Consider the following 19,673-nt stretch of genomic DNA (forward strand, 5'->3'; position numbering starts at 1 on the left):
TTTCATATTCATCCAGATATATTGTGTTTGACCTTAGTGGGTATACACAGATGTACAACTTACAAGGAAATATTTTTGCTGCTATTCAATTTGGAGTTTGGATCTAAAAATAATAAATATTTGGAATGGGTTTCTATTTTGATGACTAGTAATCTAACTTTTTAAACTTTATATATAAAGCAACTTTATGTATTCCAATAGCAAACAGATAGCTTTGCTAATAGAACTGGATTGACGGAAGTGATGGAATTAATTGTACTACCCTTGTGCACCATTCGCTGTGCTCTGTGCATTGACTTGTTTCATTATGTATGAAACTTTTTGTTAATGGTCATTTACATAATAGGTGCTTTGAGAGATATTGATCGATCTGTACTTTAATAGAAGCGGCACATTTATCATGTTGAATTAAAATATTATTAGACAAATATAAAAATATAAGAAAATGCATTAATGAATATTAAATACTAAGCTTATCATTACTGTTCATTTTTACTGACTTTTCAAACAAAAGTACAGTATTACTTTCTGTTGCATAGTGGGAGTAAATTTTCTTTACGTTTTGAGGTATGAGAAGTACGAAAATACAATTCATTTAAATTGTGGTTCCTTATGTTTTTTTGAAGACTGTGTATAAAATCCTGTCGCTTGAAAATCTCCAAAACTAACAAATCAGTTTTATTGAAAACTAGGTATGCTGTAGCACTATCTAAAGCCTGTGAAAATTTTTTTGAAGCCTTATTGATTTACTCTAAATATAAAGTCAAAAAGTGTATACAGGACAAGTTATAAACGTGGTTCGTTATGATGCTGCCAGTTGGAACAATGATGTTTCTTTACCTGCGGTATTTATTGTTAGCAGTATTGTTTGACGTATTCAGGTAGCATTAATGATTGTTGTATTTGAGCAGGGGAAAAAGGAAACAATAAAATAAGGAAAAGTCATTCTTCTTACAATATAATTATACAAGAATTATTTTCTATTCTTCCAATGATGTTAAATTATAAAAATATATCTACAATTTAATTAAAAATATAAGCAAAAAGAAATAAGTCAAACCTCTATAGCAATGCAATCAAGAATCTCTTAAAAAACCAGGTATGAGTCATCTTTTCCGCATGTTTGTTATAAACCCGCTAGGTGGTGCTAATTACTTTATGTAGCTTGATAAATGTGTCGACCATTTCGTTGTATTGAAAAACAACTGAGTAATGTATCAAGTAGACCAATTCGATAAACATTCTGTGTAGTGATGTGAAATGTGTGTAGCACTGTAGGGCTAGTTGTAAAATGCTCTTGATTTTTCCATGTACTTTATGTTGATGAATTTCTCACAGTTTGGTGATGGTATGATGCTGTAGACTGCAACAGGATACTGTGGCCAAGGAACTAAAGTATTTCGTAGAGAATGAATGGTGTATTTCGGAGAGATTTAACCAGATTTTCTATTTATGGTACCAAAAATGTATCCACCGTTGGTGCACAATTCCATTAAAGAAATTGATTATTCTGCTTTGACCCTGGTCTAGTGAAGAATCGATACTGGCCATCATTTTCTTGCCTAATTCACAAGATACTATTTTCTTCTTTTTTTCAGTCCATTGTTTCTTTCTACGGGCTAACAACAGCAACAGCATCATTTACTGTAGACTGATCTGTAACAGAAAATTATAATATAACTGTTACAAAAGACAATTGCTTTCTACGGCTTGATATGCCTCAAACAAATACAGTACAAAAATTAATTAAAGGAAAATCTTAGCTTATAATTTAACTACATTTCTAATTAAGTCAAAGAAAAAACATTTACTCTATAAATAAGACATAATTAACACAGTAGCCGTTTCATTTTTTCCAAAATCAACAAAAAAAAATTAAATATTGGATTAGTCTGTAATGCTGAGATGGGATTATTAGTCCCAAGGAAGAAGCATAATTTTAAAGGAAGATAGATAATTTTCATTATCTATCAGCTTAAAAGCCCAGTTACATTCTGCTGGTACAGTATAAAAACGTTTATAAATTTAAATATCTATCCTATTGGAATTTAAATAGTATAACCAAATTATCTGACTGAAAATCTTGTCTATTTTAATTACGAAACTGTTCGGTAAAACATTTTTTTGTAATTATTTACATATATTAGTTTATTAGAACTATTAATAATAAACGATTAATACTTTACAGTAAATAAATTCCGGCAGGAAAAATCAGTATCTAGGACACACATTCCCAGAACAAAGACAAGTATTTCATTCTGGCACATTTCGTCAGCCTAATTTAACACATCACATTTAAACTAAGCACTTATAATGAAAATAATCCTTACTACATACCTGTATCATCAGGAATATTGATGTAGTTGATCGATAAGCCAAACGTTTTCTTATAAACTGCAGTTTCCTCGTAATACAAATTTTTGTGTTGTTTAGTTGCACCAAAACCAGTTATTTTAGTCAGTTAATTTCTTATGGTATTTTATTCAGTTGTATCTAATATTTACCCACTTCCACAAACAGCTTCCTGGAAAATTTTTATTCATTTATTCATTATTTCTCCTTGTTAATTGTACTTAAAAACTAGTAAAAGTTACTTATTCTAAAGTTTCTTATTATTAGACTTTCTATATCTAGGTCCGACACAATTTGTTGTTAGTTTCTTTTAAAGAGGAAGAGACATTAGGTACTCCTGAGAAAAGATAAGTGTGGGAGTTACAATCACATTATTTTGATTGCAATAAATGAATAATACTCATAATTATTACTTACTCAAGAATTAATACCCAATGTATGCCAATAAACCTTGTTAACATCAGAATGAATAACAATAGAAGTTTCCAGTATTTTAACACTCCAAAATGCCATCATAAATTTCATTTATTTTATTTGTTTCAATGTTTGTAAAAAAAAGTATAAAGTAAAAAATTAATTTTTGCTTAAAACGAAAGGGTTGCCCATGAATGGGTTCAACTATATCTGCAATCATGTCTCAAATTTTCTTAAAACATTGTAATTAACGATATTATGAACAAGTATCAAATATTATTCTGGATTAGATATGTGGACGATACATTGATCATATACAATCCAATGAAAAATGACAACATATGACTATTTTAAATATACTTAACTCAAAAAAATATACTTAACTAAAATTCAAGTTTAAAGTAGAAATTAACAGGAAAATACACTTTTTGGGCATTGAAATTGAAATAAATGGAAACAACATTACAGAAATAGCCGTTTGTAGGAAACCAGCCATAAATCACACCACTATACACGAGGAATCTAATCATCCATGACCACAAAACGTTGGCTCGTATAAAAATTTAATTTTTAGACTGTTGCAATACACAAACAATAATAACCCAGATAACTAAAAACGAAACAAATATGATAAAACAAATAGCAGTTTCCAAACATTACAGCAGAATAATAATAAATAAGTTACTAATTTATTTCAGAAGAGAGGCATTTCTATTACAGCTGACCATCTTTTTTTCTTTCACCTGCTTATCCTCCGGGAATTACCGTTCAGGTATTACTTCAGAGAATGAAGTAGGATGATATGTATGATGAGTGTAAATGAAGTGTAGTCTTGTACAGTTGCAGTCCGACAATTCCTGAATTGTATGGTTAATTGAATCCCAACCACCAAAGATCACCGGTATCCACGATCTACCAGTCTTATAACGTATAAAAGTAACTGCCTTTACAAGAACCTGAATGCTGGAACTTTTGACTTCCAAATCAGCTGATTTGGGAAAACGTGTTCTCTACTAGACTCAACCTGGTGGGTTAAAGCTGTCCTTTTTTTTTTGTTTAACCTCCGGGTCCACCATTATATAGCTGACCATCTGTTACAACATAATCATACTATACCGACTTAGAAATTTTAGAAACATGCGGTAACAATAAAAAAATAAACTTGTTAGAAAAATACTGTATTTACAAATTCGACACATAAAATGATCATACAACAAGTTATCTTTTGAAGATGATATTTTGAGTAAAGCCACAGTAAATTACAACTATTCACATAACTCATATCCAGCAGATTTTTATGGTCATTACTCAAAAAATTTTATATATTTTCATTTGTTCATTTAATCATAACATCGCCATAATGTCAAACTGATGATATGAGTGGTTTGCGAAAGTACCTTTGAAAGTTATAGTGTTGTAATGTCGAGGAGCTATGTAAAGGTAAAACCTACAACATATATCTTTATTTGGACTTGGTGGTATGAAGTTCCCAACTGATCATTGGTTGTTAACTCGCCAACAGTAATTTTGTTGTTTTTATCCGCTGTTGATAAAAAAGTGGATAAAGACCTTATAAAAATATAGGTATGACTTCGACACGCATACACAAGTTCTTACTATAATTTTTGTACCTGAGCTGCCCATGTAAGTCCAGAATCGACAGGTATTCCCAAATATTTCATATGGTCAGTTTCACCGATCCAATTGCAAGCTTTACAACTATTTGTATGCATTTGTAGGACCAATGGTTCGTCCAAATTTTATCTCAATTCAAAACTGATTAACTTAATTTTTTCTGTATTCAGCTGCAAAGAGTTGTACCCAAACCACACGCTAAGCCTCTGGAGATCATCATACAAAGTTCACTTTTATCGTTTGTCCTGTAGCTTAAAGCTGTGTCATCCGCAGAATTTGTTACTTGAAAAATTTCCACCTCTAACTTGCTGGATCTTACCTGACAAAGCTAGCAATCCAGTCTCCACAGATTCCTCTGAAACCGGCATTTCTTGGTTTTTTAGAAGGAGTCTGTGATTGACAGAATCGAAAGCCTTTCTTATATATAGAAATAATGCAGAGTATTTTGGAAAAAATCTAGACTATTTGTAGCCACCTCTTATTAGTAATTGTGAAAAGCCTTATAAACTAACTCGATTTAACTGAAAAATAAATAAACCTATTTCAGATTTAACCTTTTCATCCGCTTGGAGTAGATTAAGTAAACTAATTTAATCAGAATTATTTATTATCAATTCAGGGATAATAATAAACATTTGTAAATGTTGAAGTGTTATCTATTTTATTTTCATTATAGGTTTTGAGCAGGTTAAAGCTAAAAAAATATTATGAAATTAATTTGAAACGTATAAAATGTTTTTTTTTTGTATTAAACGAGGTGTGGAAATCTAAAAATTAGAATTTTACTTTAATTTGATATTTATTTTAATTAATACGAGTACTTCTACTTACTTTTTATTAGCATCCTTACACATCCAAATTAAGTAAGATGTAAACAGACTATACGTTTGACCACTTAACACAGTATCGATAGAAACAGACTTCACCAGCTGAAGTATCAGAAACTGTGTCATCTTTCCAAATATGATAAATGAACTACACCTTGCGTACGACGACATCTACATGGTGACACTAAAAAGTCTGATGATTCTTGACATACTCAAAACTAACTTTCACTGGAAAATATATTTATATGTATTAATTTGATTATTATAAATAAAAATGTTAAATTTCATACACCACAACACAATTTATAACTGCTTATAAATATTTCAGATGGTACTTTAACCGGTTATGTAATTTTTTACATGTAAGCTGCTAATTATGTTTTAAAGATTCTACCCTCAGTTCTAAACATTTTTTAGGTTCATGCATGTCAAATTGATTACTGTAATATTTTTAGTTGGAAATAGATATTACAAGTCTTTATTTGTAAACAAAGATTTAATTGTTATTTTTTATAATTCATATCATGTAGTAACTTCATTAAAATGTTGCGGAGAAATAATTTCCGAGAATTTATATTTAGGTTTATTTTTTTCATATAGTTTTATATATATATTCATATATATTATATATATATATATATATATATATTCATATATATATTATATATATATATTCATATATACATATATATATATACCTCCTCTATGAATCATGAGACCTTGCCGTTGGTGAGGGGGCTTGAGTGCTCAGGGATACAGAGTAGCTGGACCGAAGGTGCAACCATATCGGAGAGGTATCTGTTGAGAGCCAGACTAAGGAATGATTCCTGAAAGAGGGCAGCAGCTTTTTCAGTAGTTGTTAGGGGCGTGAGTCAGGACGACTTAAACGGCCGTATCAACATCACTCAGTCCTCTGAGTACTGCGCAGCTGAAAGCAATGGAAAACTACAGCTGCTTTTTTTCCAAGAAAATGTGGCTCTCTGCATTTTCACATAGCAATAATGGAGGCGCCTTCCTTGGTAAAATATTCCGGAGGTAAAATAGTCCCCCGTTCGGATCTCCGGGTGGGGACTACTAAGGAAGGGGTCACCAGAAAATTAAAAAATAACATTCTACGAGTAGGAGCGTGGAATGTTAGAAGCTTGAAAAAGGTTGGTAGGCTAGAAAATTTAAAAAGGGAAATGGGTAGGACAAATGTGGATATAGTAGGAATTAGTGAGGTTCGGTGGGAAGAGGAAGGCGACTTTTGGTCAGGTGATTTTAGAGTAATTAACTCAGCGTCAAATAATGGGCAGGCAGGAGTAGGTTTCGTGATGAACAAGAAGATAGGGAGGAGAGTGGAGTATTTCAAAACGCATAGCGATAGAATCATTGTAATAAGGATAAAATCAAAACCTAAACCGACAACGATTGTTAACGTCTATATGCCTACAAGCGCCCATGATGATGATGAGGTAGAGTGTGTATACGAAGAGATTGATGAAGCAATTAAACACGTAAAAGGAGATGAAAATTTAATAATAGTTGGAGATTGGAATGCAAGCATTGGAAAAGGCAAGGAAGGAAATATAGTGGGTGAATACGGGCTGGGCAAAAGGAATGAAAGAGGGGACCCACTTATAGAATTTTGCACGAAGTATAATTTAGTAATTGCCAACACCCAATTTAAAAATCATAATAGAAGAATATACACTTGGAAAAAGCCAGGCGATACTGGAAGGTGTCAGATAGATTATATCATGGTTAAGCAAAGATTTAGAAATCAACTCGTTGACTGCAAAACTTACCCTGGAGCAGACATTGATAGCGACCATAATTTGGTGATAATGAAATGTAGATTGGGGTTTAAAAACCTGAAGAAAAGGTGTCAGATGAATCGGTGGAATTTAGAGAAGCTTGAGGAAGAGGAGGTAAAGAAGATTTTTGAGGAGGACATCGCAAGAGGTCTGAGTAAAAAAGATAAGGTAGAAAATGTAGAAGAAGAATGGGAGAATGTTAAAAAGGAAATTCTTAAATCAGCAGAAGCAAACTTAGGCGGAATAAAGAGAACCGGTAGAAAACCTTGGGTTTCAGACGATATATTGCAGCTGATGGATGAACGTAGAAAATATAAGAATGCTAGTGATGAAGAAAGTAAAAGGAACTATCGGAAATTAAGAAATGCTATAAACAGGAAGTGCAAACTGGTGAAAGAAGAGTGGATTAAAGAAAAGTGTTCAGAAGTGGAAAGAGAAATGAACATTGGTAAAATAGACGGAGCATACAGGAAAGTTAAGGAAAATTTTGGGGTACATAAATTAAAATCTAATAATGTGTTAAACAAAGATGGTACACCAATATATAATACGAAAGGTAAAGTCGATAGATGGGTGGAATATATTGAAGAGTTATACGGAGGAAATGAATTAGAAAATGGTGTTATAGAGGAAGAAGAGGAAGTTGAGGAGGATGAAATGGGAGAAACAATACTGAGATCTGAATTTAAGAGAGCATTAAAAGATTTAAATGGCAGAAAGGCTCCTGGAATAGAGGTATTCCGTCTATTCGGAATATAAAGTATTCGCAAGATAAAGTAGAGGTATTCCGTCTATTCCAGGAGCCTTTCTGCCATTTAAATCTTTTAATGCTCTCTTAAATTCAGATCTCAGTATTGTTTCTCCCAATACCTGTAGAATTACTGCGCAGTGCAGGTGAGGAAGCGATTGATAGATTATACAAACTGGTGTGTAATATTTATGAAAATGGGGAATTTCCATCAGACTTCAAAAAAAGTGTTATAGTTATGATACCAAAGAAAGCAGGGGCAGATAAATGTGAAGAATACAGAACAATTAGTTTAACTAGTCATGCATCAAAAATCTTAACTAGAATTTTATACAGAAGAATTGAGAGGAGAGTGGAAGAAGTGTTAGGAGAAGACCAATTTGGTTTCAGGAAAAGTATAGGGACAAGGGAAGCAATTTTAGGCCTCAGATTAATAGTAGAAGAAAGATTAAAGAAAAACAAACCAACATACTTGGCGTTTATAGACCTAGAAAAGGCTTTCGATAACGTAGACTGGAATAAAATGTTCAGCATTTTAAAAAAATTAGGGTTCAAATACAGAGATAGAAGAACAATTGCTAACATGTACAGGAACCAAACAGCAACAATAACAATTGAAGAACATAAAAAAGAAGCCCTAATAAGAAAGGGAGTCCGACAAGGATGTTCCCTATCTCCGTTACTTTTTAATCTTTACATGGAACTAGCAGTTAATGATGTTAAAGAACAATTTAGATTCGGAGTAACAGTACAAGGTGAAAAGATAAAGATGCTACGATTTGCTGATGCAAATCGTAGCATCTTAAGGATCCTCGTAAAAAGGATTTAGAAGATACAATGAACGGCATAGATGAAGTCCTACGCAAGAACTATCGCATGAAAATAAACAAGAACAAAACAAAAGTAATGAAATGTAGTAGAAATAACAAAGATGGACCGCTGAATGTGAAAATAGGAGGAGAAAAGATTATGGAGGTAGAAGAAATTTGTTATTTGGGAAGTATAATTACTAAAGATGGACGAAGTAGGAGCGATATAAAATGCCGAATAGCACAAGCTAAACGAGCCTTCAGTAAGAAATACAATTTGTTTACATCAAAAATTAATTTAAATGTCAGGAAAAGATTTTTGAAAGTGTATGTTTGGAGTGTCGCTTTATATGGAAGTGAAACTTGGACAATCGGAGTATCTGAGAAGAAAAGATTAGAAGCTTTTGAAATGTGGTGCTATAGGAGAATGTTAAAAATCAGATGGGTGGATAAAGTGACAAATGAAGAGGTATTGCGGCAAATAGATGAAGAAAGAAGCATTTGGAAAAATATAGTTAAAAGAAGAGACAGACTTATAGGCCACATACTAAGGCATCCTGGAATAGTCGCTTTAATATTGGAAGGACAGGTAGAAGGGAAAAATTGTGTAGGCAGGCCACGTTTGGAGTATGTAAAACAAATTGTTGGGGATGTAGGATGTAGAGGGTATACTGAAATGAAACAACTAGCACTAGATAGGGAATCTTGGAGAGCTGCATCAAACCAGTCAAATGACTGAAGACAAAAAAAAAAACAAAAAAAATAGTTTTATACTTATATGCCTGGAGTTATTTGAATTTATTTTACTTGTTAAGTTATGGAATTTGTAAATTATTTACATACAGATTTTCTGATCTGGTTTATGTGTTGAAAGTGTGTTCCATTGAGTAATGTTTGTTTCTAAAGTAAGTCAGACTAAGAAATCCATCAAAACAGAGCCATAAGGCAAATCTAAAACGATTTTGAAACTAAATGAAAGGTAAATTAATATTTTACATTTTCCTTTAGTTTTGAACCGAAAGTTAAATTAACTGTCTTCATTTAATCAATTATGATGAATAATATTTTATATATAGCTTGTATTTAATAACTTTTGTGGCCCTTCCTAACAGATGAATTACAAAGTCTGTAAGTAACATACATATTGTATATTTCTTAAATGGATGTAGAAAAATGAAATTCATAAAAGGTGATGACCGAAAAGAAAGATTGCATACAAAAAGTTTTAATTTTATAAAAAAAATATTTATAATACCTTTTAGAAAGTAGTTTATTTAATGTAGATTAATTCCTGTCCTTTTTTGTTAATATTTTATTCAAGTTGTCAGCCTGAACGATTAAGAATTGTATTTTTTTTAAATTGATGAGGTAACATTCAAACCGTGCTTAATCCTTCTTTTCAAACAGATTATTGCTATCTGCAAATTCTTCTTTGTTATTAGAATTTACTGGACACATTTCATCACAACAAAATTGTTCCTAATATAATATCCCTTTGTGTGGCCATAGCTTCTTTCCTGCTGATAGTAGTTTTTCTTGGCAAGGCAGAAAAGATTTTACAGAAAAAAACAATCTTGACCACAGAAGAGTATTTTGAATGCTAAAGAACAAGTAAAGTAACTTGATAAAGATTAAGTTTTTTTAAAACTAAAGGATTAAATATATATTATTAAATTATTAACTATCAGTAAGCTTAAAAGAACCTTAAAAGGAAAAAAGATTAATAAGTAACAAAGTCTGTTAGAAATAAAAATTTATTATAGTTAAACGATGTGGGACTATCGACTTGAAGAAAAACAATGTTTCATTAAGGAATAAGGAAACATTAATTTTAAGAAAATTCTGTTAGAAAATGTCTCTATTGATCATACAACCAGTAGTGAGAAGAAAAATCACGTCAACAATCTTCCTATATAACTATTTGATGAAAATTGGGATGGTGAACAACTTGCTGATGAATGATTACAGTGGTAAAAGGAAATAATTTTTGGTCATCCAACATCTGATGAAGAAGAGAGTGACGAAGAGTGTAATTGTCAAAAATATGAAAGATGTGATATGTATATTTAAACCAAAGACTGAGTTTGACTGAATTTTTTTGCCTGTTACTCTAAAACTGAGAATTTTTTATTACCCTTATATTATAAATTGTTTCATTAGCCTGCTTGAAATAATTTTTGTTTTTACAGAATTTTTTGATTACTATTAAAAATGTAGTATCTAATAAACAACTTGTTCAAACTGAGCTTTTTTATCTCAATTTGAAATAAAATAAATTTGTTAAAAATAAACAGTAATCAATTGCTGATAGTTTATCTATGTATTTTATATGAACTAGAAATAGACAATTAGACAATGTGAGGTTGACCAAATATTAGACACACATCTAACTAAAATATCTAAGTTTTTTATTAAACCTTATCTTTATAAGTTTTTTAAAATTTTTTAGCAGTTCATATACAGCGCAATAATCACACATTCTAAGATTATTACATACAATAGTATTTATTTAAAAATTTATCTCACGCAAATAATGAAAAACTTATTCTAATTACCTAATAATTTGATTTTCTAAAAAAAGATTTATACGTTTAAAAATTCAACATTGACTTACCCCGTGATGTTATGAGAATTAGAAATTTCACCATAAGAAAGTTATTGAAATAAATACTGACTAATATTGTTATGAAAATTATGTCTTTACTTAAATCTTTGATTAATGAACAATGTTTTCCATATTATGATATGATAGTTTCAACAATGTTTAATCTTAACGATTACTATGGTAACTTTAACAAATGTATTCATTTTAATGGAAAATTTTTATTTCACGATATAGAATGAAATAAATTATTTTTTCTTTAAGAATTAAATATATTTAAAAATACACTTCTACTTTGCAAAAGCCATATTAACACACAAAAAAATTTTAAGTTTTGTAATTAATTAAAAACTGCAACGGAATCATCATAAGAACCTTCTTGTATACTGAATTATTCCTTTACGAAAACAGTTTATTTGTCTTGTTTTATAGGAGTGGATATTGTTTTCAGCAAAGACTACTTTCTTCTGTGGTCAAGATTATTGGTTTTTCGGTATGATTTATTCTGCGATGCTAAAAATTCTGTCAGCAGGAAGGAAGCTATGGCCACACACTTTGAAGTTCAGAACACTTTGTAGGAAACGTAGAATGCTTCTTAAAACTGTTTTTTTTTTTTTATTTTGTGATGTACAACCAGGCTTGGAACACTTTTGTTTGTGATGAAATGTGCAATCAGCCGATTGAAAATGAAGTTGGTTAGTTGGAAAAATCACTCTACGAATGAAATCTGGTTATGAACAAAACACGTACTGTTTGAAATTTAACTTTTCTACATTAATTACTATATGAAAAAGCATTATTTGACCGAATGATTCTCACTTTAATTCCAATAACAAAGCAATAATCTTAGTTTTAAAAAAAATTAGACAAACCAGTTTGATTGTTACCTCCTGAATTACTTGTTTTTAATTCACCATATATTTCTAAAAGTAGAAAAGAAAAATAATAAAAATTATTGTTTTAGTTTGAAGTGCTGTTTTTTTCTCTTTTTTACTTTTAAATTTGATTCATTTCTACATTGAAATTTTTATTATAAAATGGTATTATATTTATTTATTATTCTTTACCTGATGGTTTTCTGGCAGGTAAATTATAGTTTTAATAGTAATAACTAAAAAAAAAAATTAGAATGTTATTAATAGTAATTTTTTGTTTAACCATTAACTGGTATCATACATCTCACAGACTGCTGGCATTTTTTGTCTCCCTCCCCTTCCTCAAATATTGGATCAATGGTCGACCCACTTTACCTACCTTCCAGCTGTTATGCGAAGTACTTGCTGTGAAGATCATGTTTTTTTTTGTCATATTATGTGGTGAGTTATTGTGTTTTGTTTCTTGAGGCAGTCTCAAAAAACGCATGACACCAGTTCTGTTACTAACTTAATCGTTGCTGTGATTTTTTATTTTAATTTTACATTTTTCGTAGTGCTTTCAGTGGTTGATTTGAATAGTTTCTATGCTAATACTTTTTTCTTTCAGTTAATTTTTTATACTGTTTATTTATTTTATCCTATATTTTATTTCTTTTTATTCATTTTAATAGTTCGTTTCTAGTTCTGTAAAATATTTCTTAATAATAATTTTTTTAACAATGAATGATATAAGTGAAATAAGCTGTAATGATACCATTGATCTACAAACAGGTCCTTTGTGTCGTGTTTTACAAGGTACCTGATTAAATTTTGAAAAGGATTTAGAAGAAATGGTTTCAAATGTCCTAGAAGAATTTGATGGGGATGATGATAGCGAAAATGATCCAGATTATCTAAGCGAAAGTGATCACAATACAGAATCAGAACAAGAAGCACAAAAATAATGAAGTTGATGTAGCAAATAGGGCTGAAAATGATACAAACCAAGAATTAGAGGGACAGGAAAAAATCGAGGAAGAAGCTGAAGGTAAAAATTTGACTGCACCAAAACGTAATATCTACTCCTGTTTCTATGGGAAAGAGAATTTTTTTTTGTGGAGTAAAGAACAACCATCTGTTAATGTACGAACAAGACTGCATAACATTATTTTGCAACTACCTAGATTGAAACCAAAGGCAAAATTATTAGGAGCAAAACCACATAGAAGACATTTGGAATCTTCTTTTTACTCTAGAAATATTAGAGGAAATTCTTATGCGAACAAATAACATAAACTAAGAGAAAAGTACAAAAGAAAAACTTATCGTTCATTTAGGATCTAGATATGATTGAACTGAAAACTTTCATTGGTTTGCTACGCTATACTGCTACTTTCAAATCTAGTAATGAATCTATTTACTTGAGACAGATGGAACTGGATGAGATGTGTCTCGTTGCACAATGACTAAAAAAAAAGATTTTTGTTTCTTTTGGTGTCTTTATGCTTTAACAATTCAATAGATTGAGAAGAGAGAAAAAAAACGATGATACAGCAGCAATATCTGGAATTTTTAATAAATTTTTGGAGAATTCACAGGTTTATTATAGACTGGGTCCTACAGTCTGCGTGAATGAATGTTACTACCCTTTCAGGGTCGCACGTACATGCCACGAAAACCAGCAAAGTATGATGTGAAATTTTTATGTATGGCAGAGGCCAGGAGCTGTTATTTATATAACGCATATATTTTCTCAGGGAAAAGCAGTGATAGAAAAACTCTTTAACTTTTGAAGAGAAAAAAATTCAGCATTCCAACACAATCTATACAATGGCTCGTCAAATCAATTGAAGGAAGACGTCATGAAATGTCACGGTGGACAATTGGTTTAATTCAATCGAAATAGTAAACAAGCTCTTAAAGAGAGTTAAAATATGTTGAAACTTAAAAAAAATAAAAAATAAATTCTTCCTCAATTTTAGCCTAGTAAAATGCAAGCAAACATCATCTCTCTATGGTTATACTGAGAACATTACTCTTCTTTCGTATGTACTGAAAAAGTTGAAAGCTGTTGTATTAGTGTCATCAATGCACCACTCGCAGAATGATGACCCCGACACTGATAAGCCTGAAATAATTTCATTTTACAGCTTAACCAAAGGAGGTGTTGACCGAATTGATCTAAAGTGTGCAAACTACACAACCTGTCGATGGACACAGAGGTAGACAATGGCAATCTTCTTCACGCTTGTCGACATGGGAAGTGGTGTAAATTCTTGCATTCTTCACCAGTCATTTACCCAATCAGATAAGACGACTCAACATGACTTTATGAAGACTTTGGCAAAGTCACTTACTTACCTGCAAGTGCACTGTACTCATTAAAAATCTTCTACACGAATTGATGTTCACAATCAAAAGGATCCTTAAAATGTTGAACGTGTCAGAAAATTCACAAGAAATACCCAATTTGTTTGAAAAACTGAAGATATGTGCATTTTGCCCTACAAAACTACAAGAAAACCAAATATCCGTGTCAGAAATGTACTGTTCCAATTTGTCTGGAAAGTTCTAAAAAAAATTTGTGTCACATGTTATGAAGTAGTCAAATTTATATTTTTTAATCGCTATATTTATGTACTTTAAGGCTATTTTTTTCTTAGTTATATTTGTACAGTGAATAAATAATTTTTATATAAATTTTACATTAGTAAATAGATTTAGAAGTATATAGTTTAATTTTTTGCAACAATGAAAATGAGTCTGAAAAATAAAAACTGTTAAAATCAAAATCTAAGTTCTATTTTACTTTTTCCTGATTTTACTATTTAATACTTGGTTTATGATTATTTAAAAATACTATGAAAAGCTTAAACGGAAAAAATTATAAAAAAACTGGCATTATAAAGAAATTAAAAGGGTTTTGGCAGGAACACATATTTTAAGATTTTATAGCTATATTTTATTTAATGTAAATTTTTGTTAAATTGAAGTTTGTATAGTCAAGTTTAAACAATCTGTGAGCAACAAATTTCATGAATAAAAAAAAATGTGAAGATAAAAAAATGAAATAGAGGTCTCCTGGATTGACACCAGTTACGTACTTATAGCTCACAATACCAGAGCTCAGATTATTTTTTACTTTTACTTTATTTAAACAAATAATTGAATGGTGTTAGAATGATTTCTGTACAGGCCCTTCTATTTGTAATTGAATGTACAAGTCTCCAAAGCAGTATTTAGTCCAATACTACAGTTTAATTTTTATACCGCTCAGTTGGTATGCTTATTAATAAATGTTTTGTAAATATTTTGTGAGTTTATGTATTTTTTTAAAAATAGCAGTAACATTACCTGAAATTTTTGCACAGCTACTGTTGTTAAATATATTATTGTAACCTAATATTAGCTTTATAATATTATAAGCTATGCCAATTATGGTCTGATTTTTTTTCCACATTAATGTCTAAAAACAGAGTGTAAAAATGTTATTAAAATTTATATGTAAACCAAGATTTTGACACATTTGAACAGTAAGAAATTTACAGATGTACCAAATTTGATAACAATATCAAATGCATTTAATACATATTTAAGTGGCTTCCTAATCTTTTAAAGATAAATGCTATAAACAAAACTGCTTGTTGTTAAATCTACTAAAGAAGGTACTTTTAACAGAAAAGATTCAATGTTTTTAAAAGTGAATTGCTTTTCATATTTTTATTTTTTTTTGTCAAAAGTCACTATATAATGACCGACTGTGAGATCACAAGCCAAAGAAAAGGTGTGTCTCATAATGACAAACCCAGTTCTCATAAACAATTATTTGATTATTCTTTTTATGTATTTAAATCCTTTAATCAAACAGCATTATTACTTGAGTACAACAATGAATCTCTCAGTGACTTTAAGCCGCCTAAAAATTTATTTTATAGATGTTTTATGATAAATCTAATTTTTCTTTATTAAATTGTGTATTTTATAATTTATTTATTTAATCGATTAACTATATTATTAATTTATTTATTCGTGTAATTTATTAAATTGTGTATTTTAGATTTTCAAAATTCCTTTTTGCTGTAATTAAATCAATAAATAAATCTTTAATCTTTAATCATTTAAATACAAACATGTGAAATAATGTTAAAGTAAATACATTAAGTAAAAAAAATTACTTCTCGTGTCTGTTATCGATGTTACTTATGAACTATTTATTTAATACACTTTGAAAATATGAATAATTCATAAAATGTTTTAAATCACTTGAACATTCAAAGACACATTTTTAACAGTTTTATGTTATAAGAAATCATATCAATAAAATTTTTCTTTGTAAGGAATGGTGCGATTAAAAATTTGACAACAGTTGTCCATATTAAAATAATTATAAAGTTGGTTTGACAGAAATACAAAATTAAGATTTTTAAAGTGCACTTTTTTTAGATTTTTTTTTACTATTGATGTGTTCATTTATAAATTATGGTCACAATTAAAGTAACATACATTGCAAATTAATATTGTAACAAAATAAATAATGCAAATATATTACTGTTATTTATTTACTTATAATAAAGTCAACTGACTTTATTATACCTTCCACCGACTAAACTAAAAAAGGGAATGAATAAGGAACATTCCATACAAATTTAAAAAAAACCTACCTTCCATTAGCATGCTAGGGTCGGTGCTGTGGGAGCGACAGTGCTCTCTCTTCCTTGCAGCCCCCCATCCATTTTCCTATGTGTGCATGCACACAACAGCAAAACACCACACTGCTGGAACTTTGAAGCGCACAGTTCCAAACAAAGATTTTTGTATCTTTTTCATAAACCGGGGGATGGATACTAACACTAAGCTTAAGGATTATATACTGTACAAGTATAAAAAAAGAATTAGAGAAAAAAGGACTCATTCTATTAAATGTTATCGATAATATCAAGTGGAAACAGGAGGTTCTACTTCTTGCAGTCCTACCCGTCACTGATAATGAAAAAAAAAGAATAAGGAGTATAGGCTGTGTACAAACATACACAATAATAATTAATAGACCATTAAAGATAGAAAAGTTAAAAGATATTGATAAATCAATTTTATCTTTTATTTAAAATCCAACAGGATAACCAATAATTACATGTACTTACAAATAATTTATTTATGTAATGTATTAAAAAATTCAAAACCAACTTGAGATTCAAACCCAAAACCTGGATGTAGACACACAGTCCCACTATGTAAGTTGGATGAAGTGGGTAGCTTTAGTTTTAATCATCATAATTAGTAAAGATAAATAATAAACTTGCATCCGGTTATACAATAATACAATCGATTTGTTAAATAAAGAAGCAACCTGTTTTCTGTGGAAATTTATTTATTAGATAAAAAAATAAATATCTGCTTTAAAATCGTCTACAACACCATGCAATGAGTGAATTTTTAACAGTACAAAAAAATGAACTGTGATAAATACAGTAAGTAGATGGGCAATAAAAAAAATTTATATATCAGAAGCTATTAAAGCAAATATTGAATGTCTATTTGAAAATTAATCGATAATACAATTCTTAAAATAGATATAAATATATATACTACTAACTATTGTTTAATCTACTTAATATTTAGGATTTACCTAAAATGTAAGACGTGTGATGAGAAGTAAACTTTCAGGTTTTATAGAATTTTATATTCGTTCATGAGCAGTGTTATTTATCAAAATGCATTTAAAAAAACAATGTTCATGAAAAACATGAAAGTTGTGATTTTTATAACAAGTCTCTCTTGTAAGCTTTATACGCATTTTTTTTTACACTGCTTTTTCTGAGCTAGTGGAATTCCTCAGCATCTACTAAATTATCCAATTGGAACTGGTTCTGGGCTTAAAATGTTCATACATCACCCTCATATTATAAACTACAGTAATATATAAATCTGTGTTTGAGGCATACAAGGTACCTCCACACCTAAGTTGTAACATACAAAATGGAGAAAAATGTAATGTTAAATAAATTATATGCATTGGATAAATTTTGTTATACCTGTTTTAAATTATGCACACTTGAAAAAATGCTATTAATTTTTTTCTTAATCAAATTTCTTATATAAGATTTTTGAAGACCATACGGATTCTCTAATAAGGATACAATTAAGATGCCTTTTTAAACTTAACTCTGATTAAAATCTTTTGATAAAAGTACAAAATAATTTTGCTCAGTATGAATATTTAAATATAATCTTTAATTTAAAAAACCTACCTTCCATTAGCATGCTAGGGTCGGTGCTGTGGGAGCGACAGTGCTCTCTCTTCCTTGCAGCCCCCCATCCATTTTCCTATGTGTGCATGCACACAACAGCAAAACACCACACTGCTGGAACTTTGAAGCGCACAGTTCCAAACAAAGATTTTTGTATCTTTTTCATAAACCGGGGGATGGATACTAACACTAAGCTTAAGGATTATATACTGTACAAGTATAAAAAAAGAATTAGAGAAAAAAGGACTCATTCTATTAAATGTTATCGATAATATCAAGTGGAAACAGGAGGTTCTACTTCTTGCAGTCCTACCCGTCACTGATAATGAAAAAAAAAGAATAAGGAGTATAGGCTGTGTACAAACATACACAATAATAATTAATAGACCATTAAAGATAGAAAAGTTAAAAGATATTGATAAATCAATTTTATCTTTTATTTAAAATCCAACAGGATAACCAATAATTACATGTACTTACAAATAATTTATTTATGTAATGTATTAAAAAATTCAAAACCAACTTGAGATTCAAACCCAAAACCTGGATGTAGACACACAGTCCCACTATGTAAGTTGGATGAAGTGGGTAGCTTTAGTTTTAATCATCATAATTAGTAAAGATAAATAATAAACTTCCATCCGGTTATACAATAATACAATCGATTTGTTAAATAAAGAAGCAACCTGTTTTCTGTGGAAATTTATTTATTAGATAAAAAAATAAATATCTGCTTTAAAATCGTCTACAACACCATGCAATGAGTGAATTTTTAACAGTACAAAAAAATGAACTGTGATAAATACAGTAAGTAGATGGGCAATAAAAAAAATTTATATATCAGAAGCTATTAAAGCAAATATTGAATGTCTATTTGAAAATTAATCGATAATACAATTCTTAAAATAGATATAAATATATATACTACTAACTATTGTTTAATCTACTTAATATTTAGGATTTACCTAAAATGTAAGACGTGTGATGAGAAGTAAACTTTCAGGTTTTATAGAATTTTATATTCGTTCATGAGCAGTGTTATTTATCAAAATGCATTTAAAAAAACAATGTTCATGAAAAACATGAAAGTTGTGATTTTTATAACAAGTCTCTCTTGTAAGCTTTATACGCATTTTTTTTTACACTGCTTTTTCTGAGCTAGTGGAATTCCTCAGCATCTACTAAATTATCCAATTGGAACTGGTTCTGGGCTTAAAATGTTCATACATCACCCTCATATTATAAACTACAGTAATATATAAATCTGTGTTTGAGGCATACAAGGTACCTCCACACCTAAGTTGTAACATACAAAATGGAGAAAAATGTAATGTTAAATAAATTATATGCATTGGATAAATTTTGTTATACCTGTTTTAAATTATGCA

The 19,673-nt window shown here is 29.8% G+C and overlaps 1 protein-coding gene across 3 annotated transcripts in view; it reads right to left on the reverse strand.

Annotated features, from left to right (window-relative positions):
- The window catches only part of LOC142317359 (uncharacterized), an 82,016-nt gene that overhangs the window by 22,960 nt on the left and 39,383 nt on the right, over positions 1–19,673 (reverse strand). For 2 of the 3 annotated variants that reach the window (XM_075353847.1, XM_075353846.1), the window contains exons 6-8: positions 5,233–5,456; positions 2,338–2,524; positions 1,061–1,656 (exon numbers count right to left, since the gene is read on the reverse strand). In XM_075353847.1, the coding sequence (XP_075209962.1) occupies positions 5,413–5,456 (44 nt within the window). In that variant the 3' untranslated portion in view covers positions 1,061–1,656; positions 2,338–2,524; positions 5,233–5,412. Of the gene's footprint in view, positions 1–1,060; positions 1,657–2,337; positions 2,525–5,232; positions 5,457–19,516; positions 19,582–19,673 lie in introns of those variants that run through there. The other variant, XM_075353845.1, reaches the window with a different exon arrangement.

This window comes from Lycorma delicatula, chromosome 1 (genome assembly GCF_047948215.1).
Source record: "Lycorma delicatula isolate Av1 chromosome 1, ASM4794821v1, whole genome shotgun sequence".
Taxonomy (NCBI): Eukaryota; Metazoa; Arthropoda; class Insecta; order Hemiptera; family Fulgoridae; genus Lycorma; species Lycorma delicatula.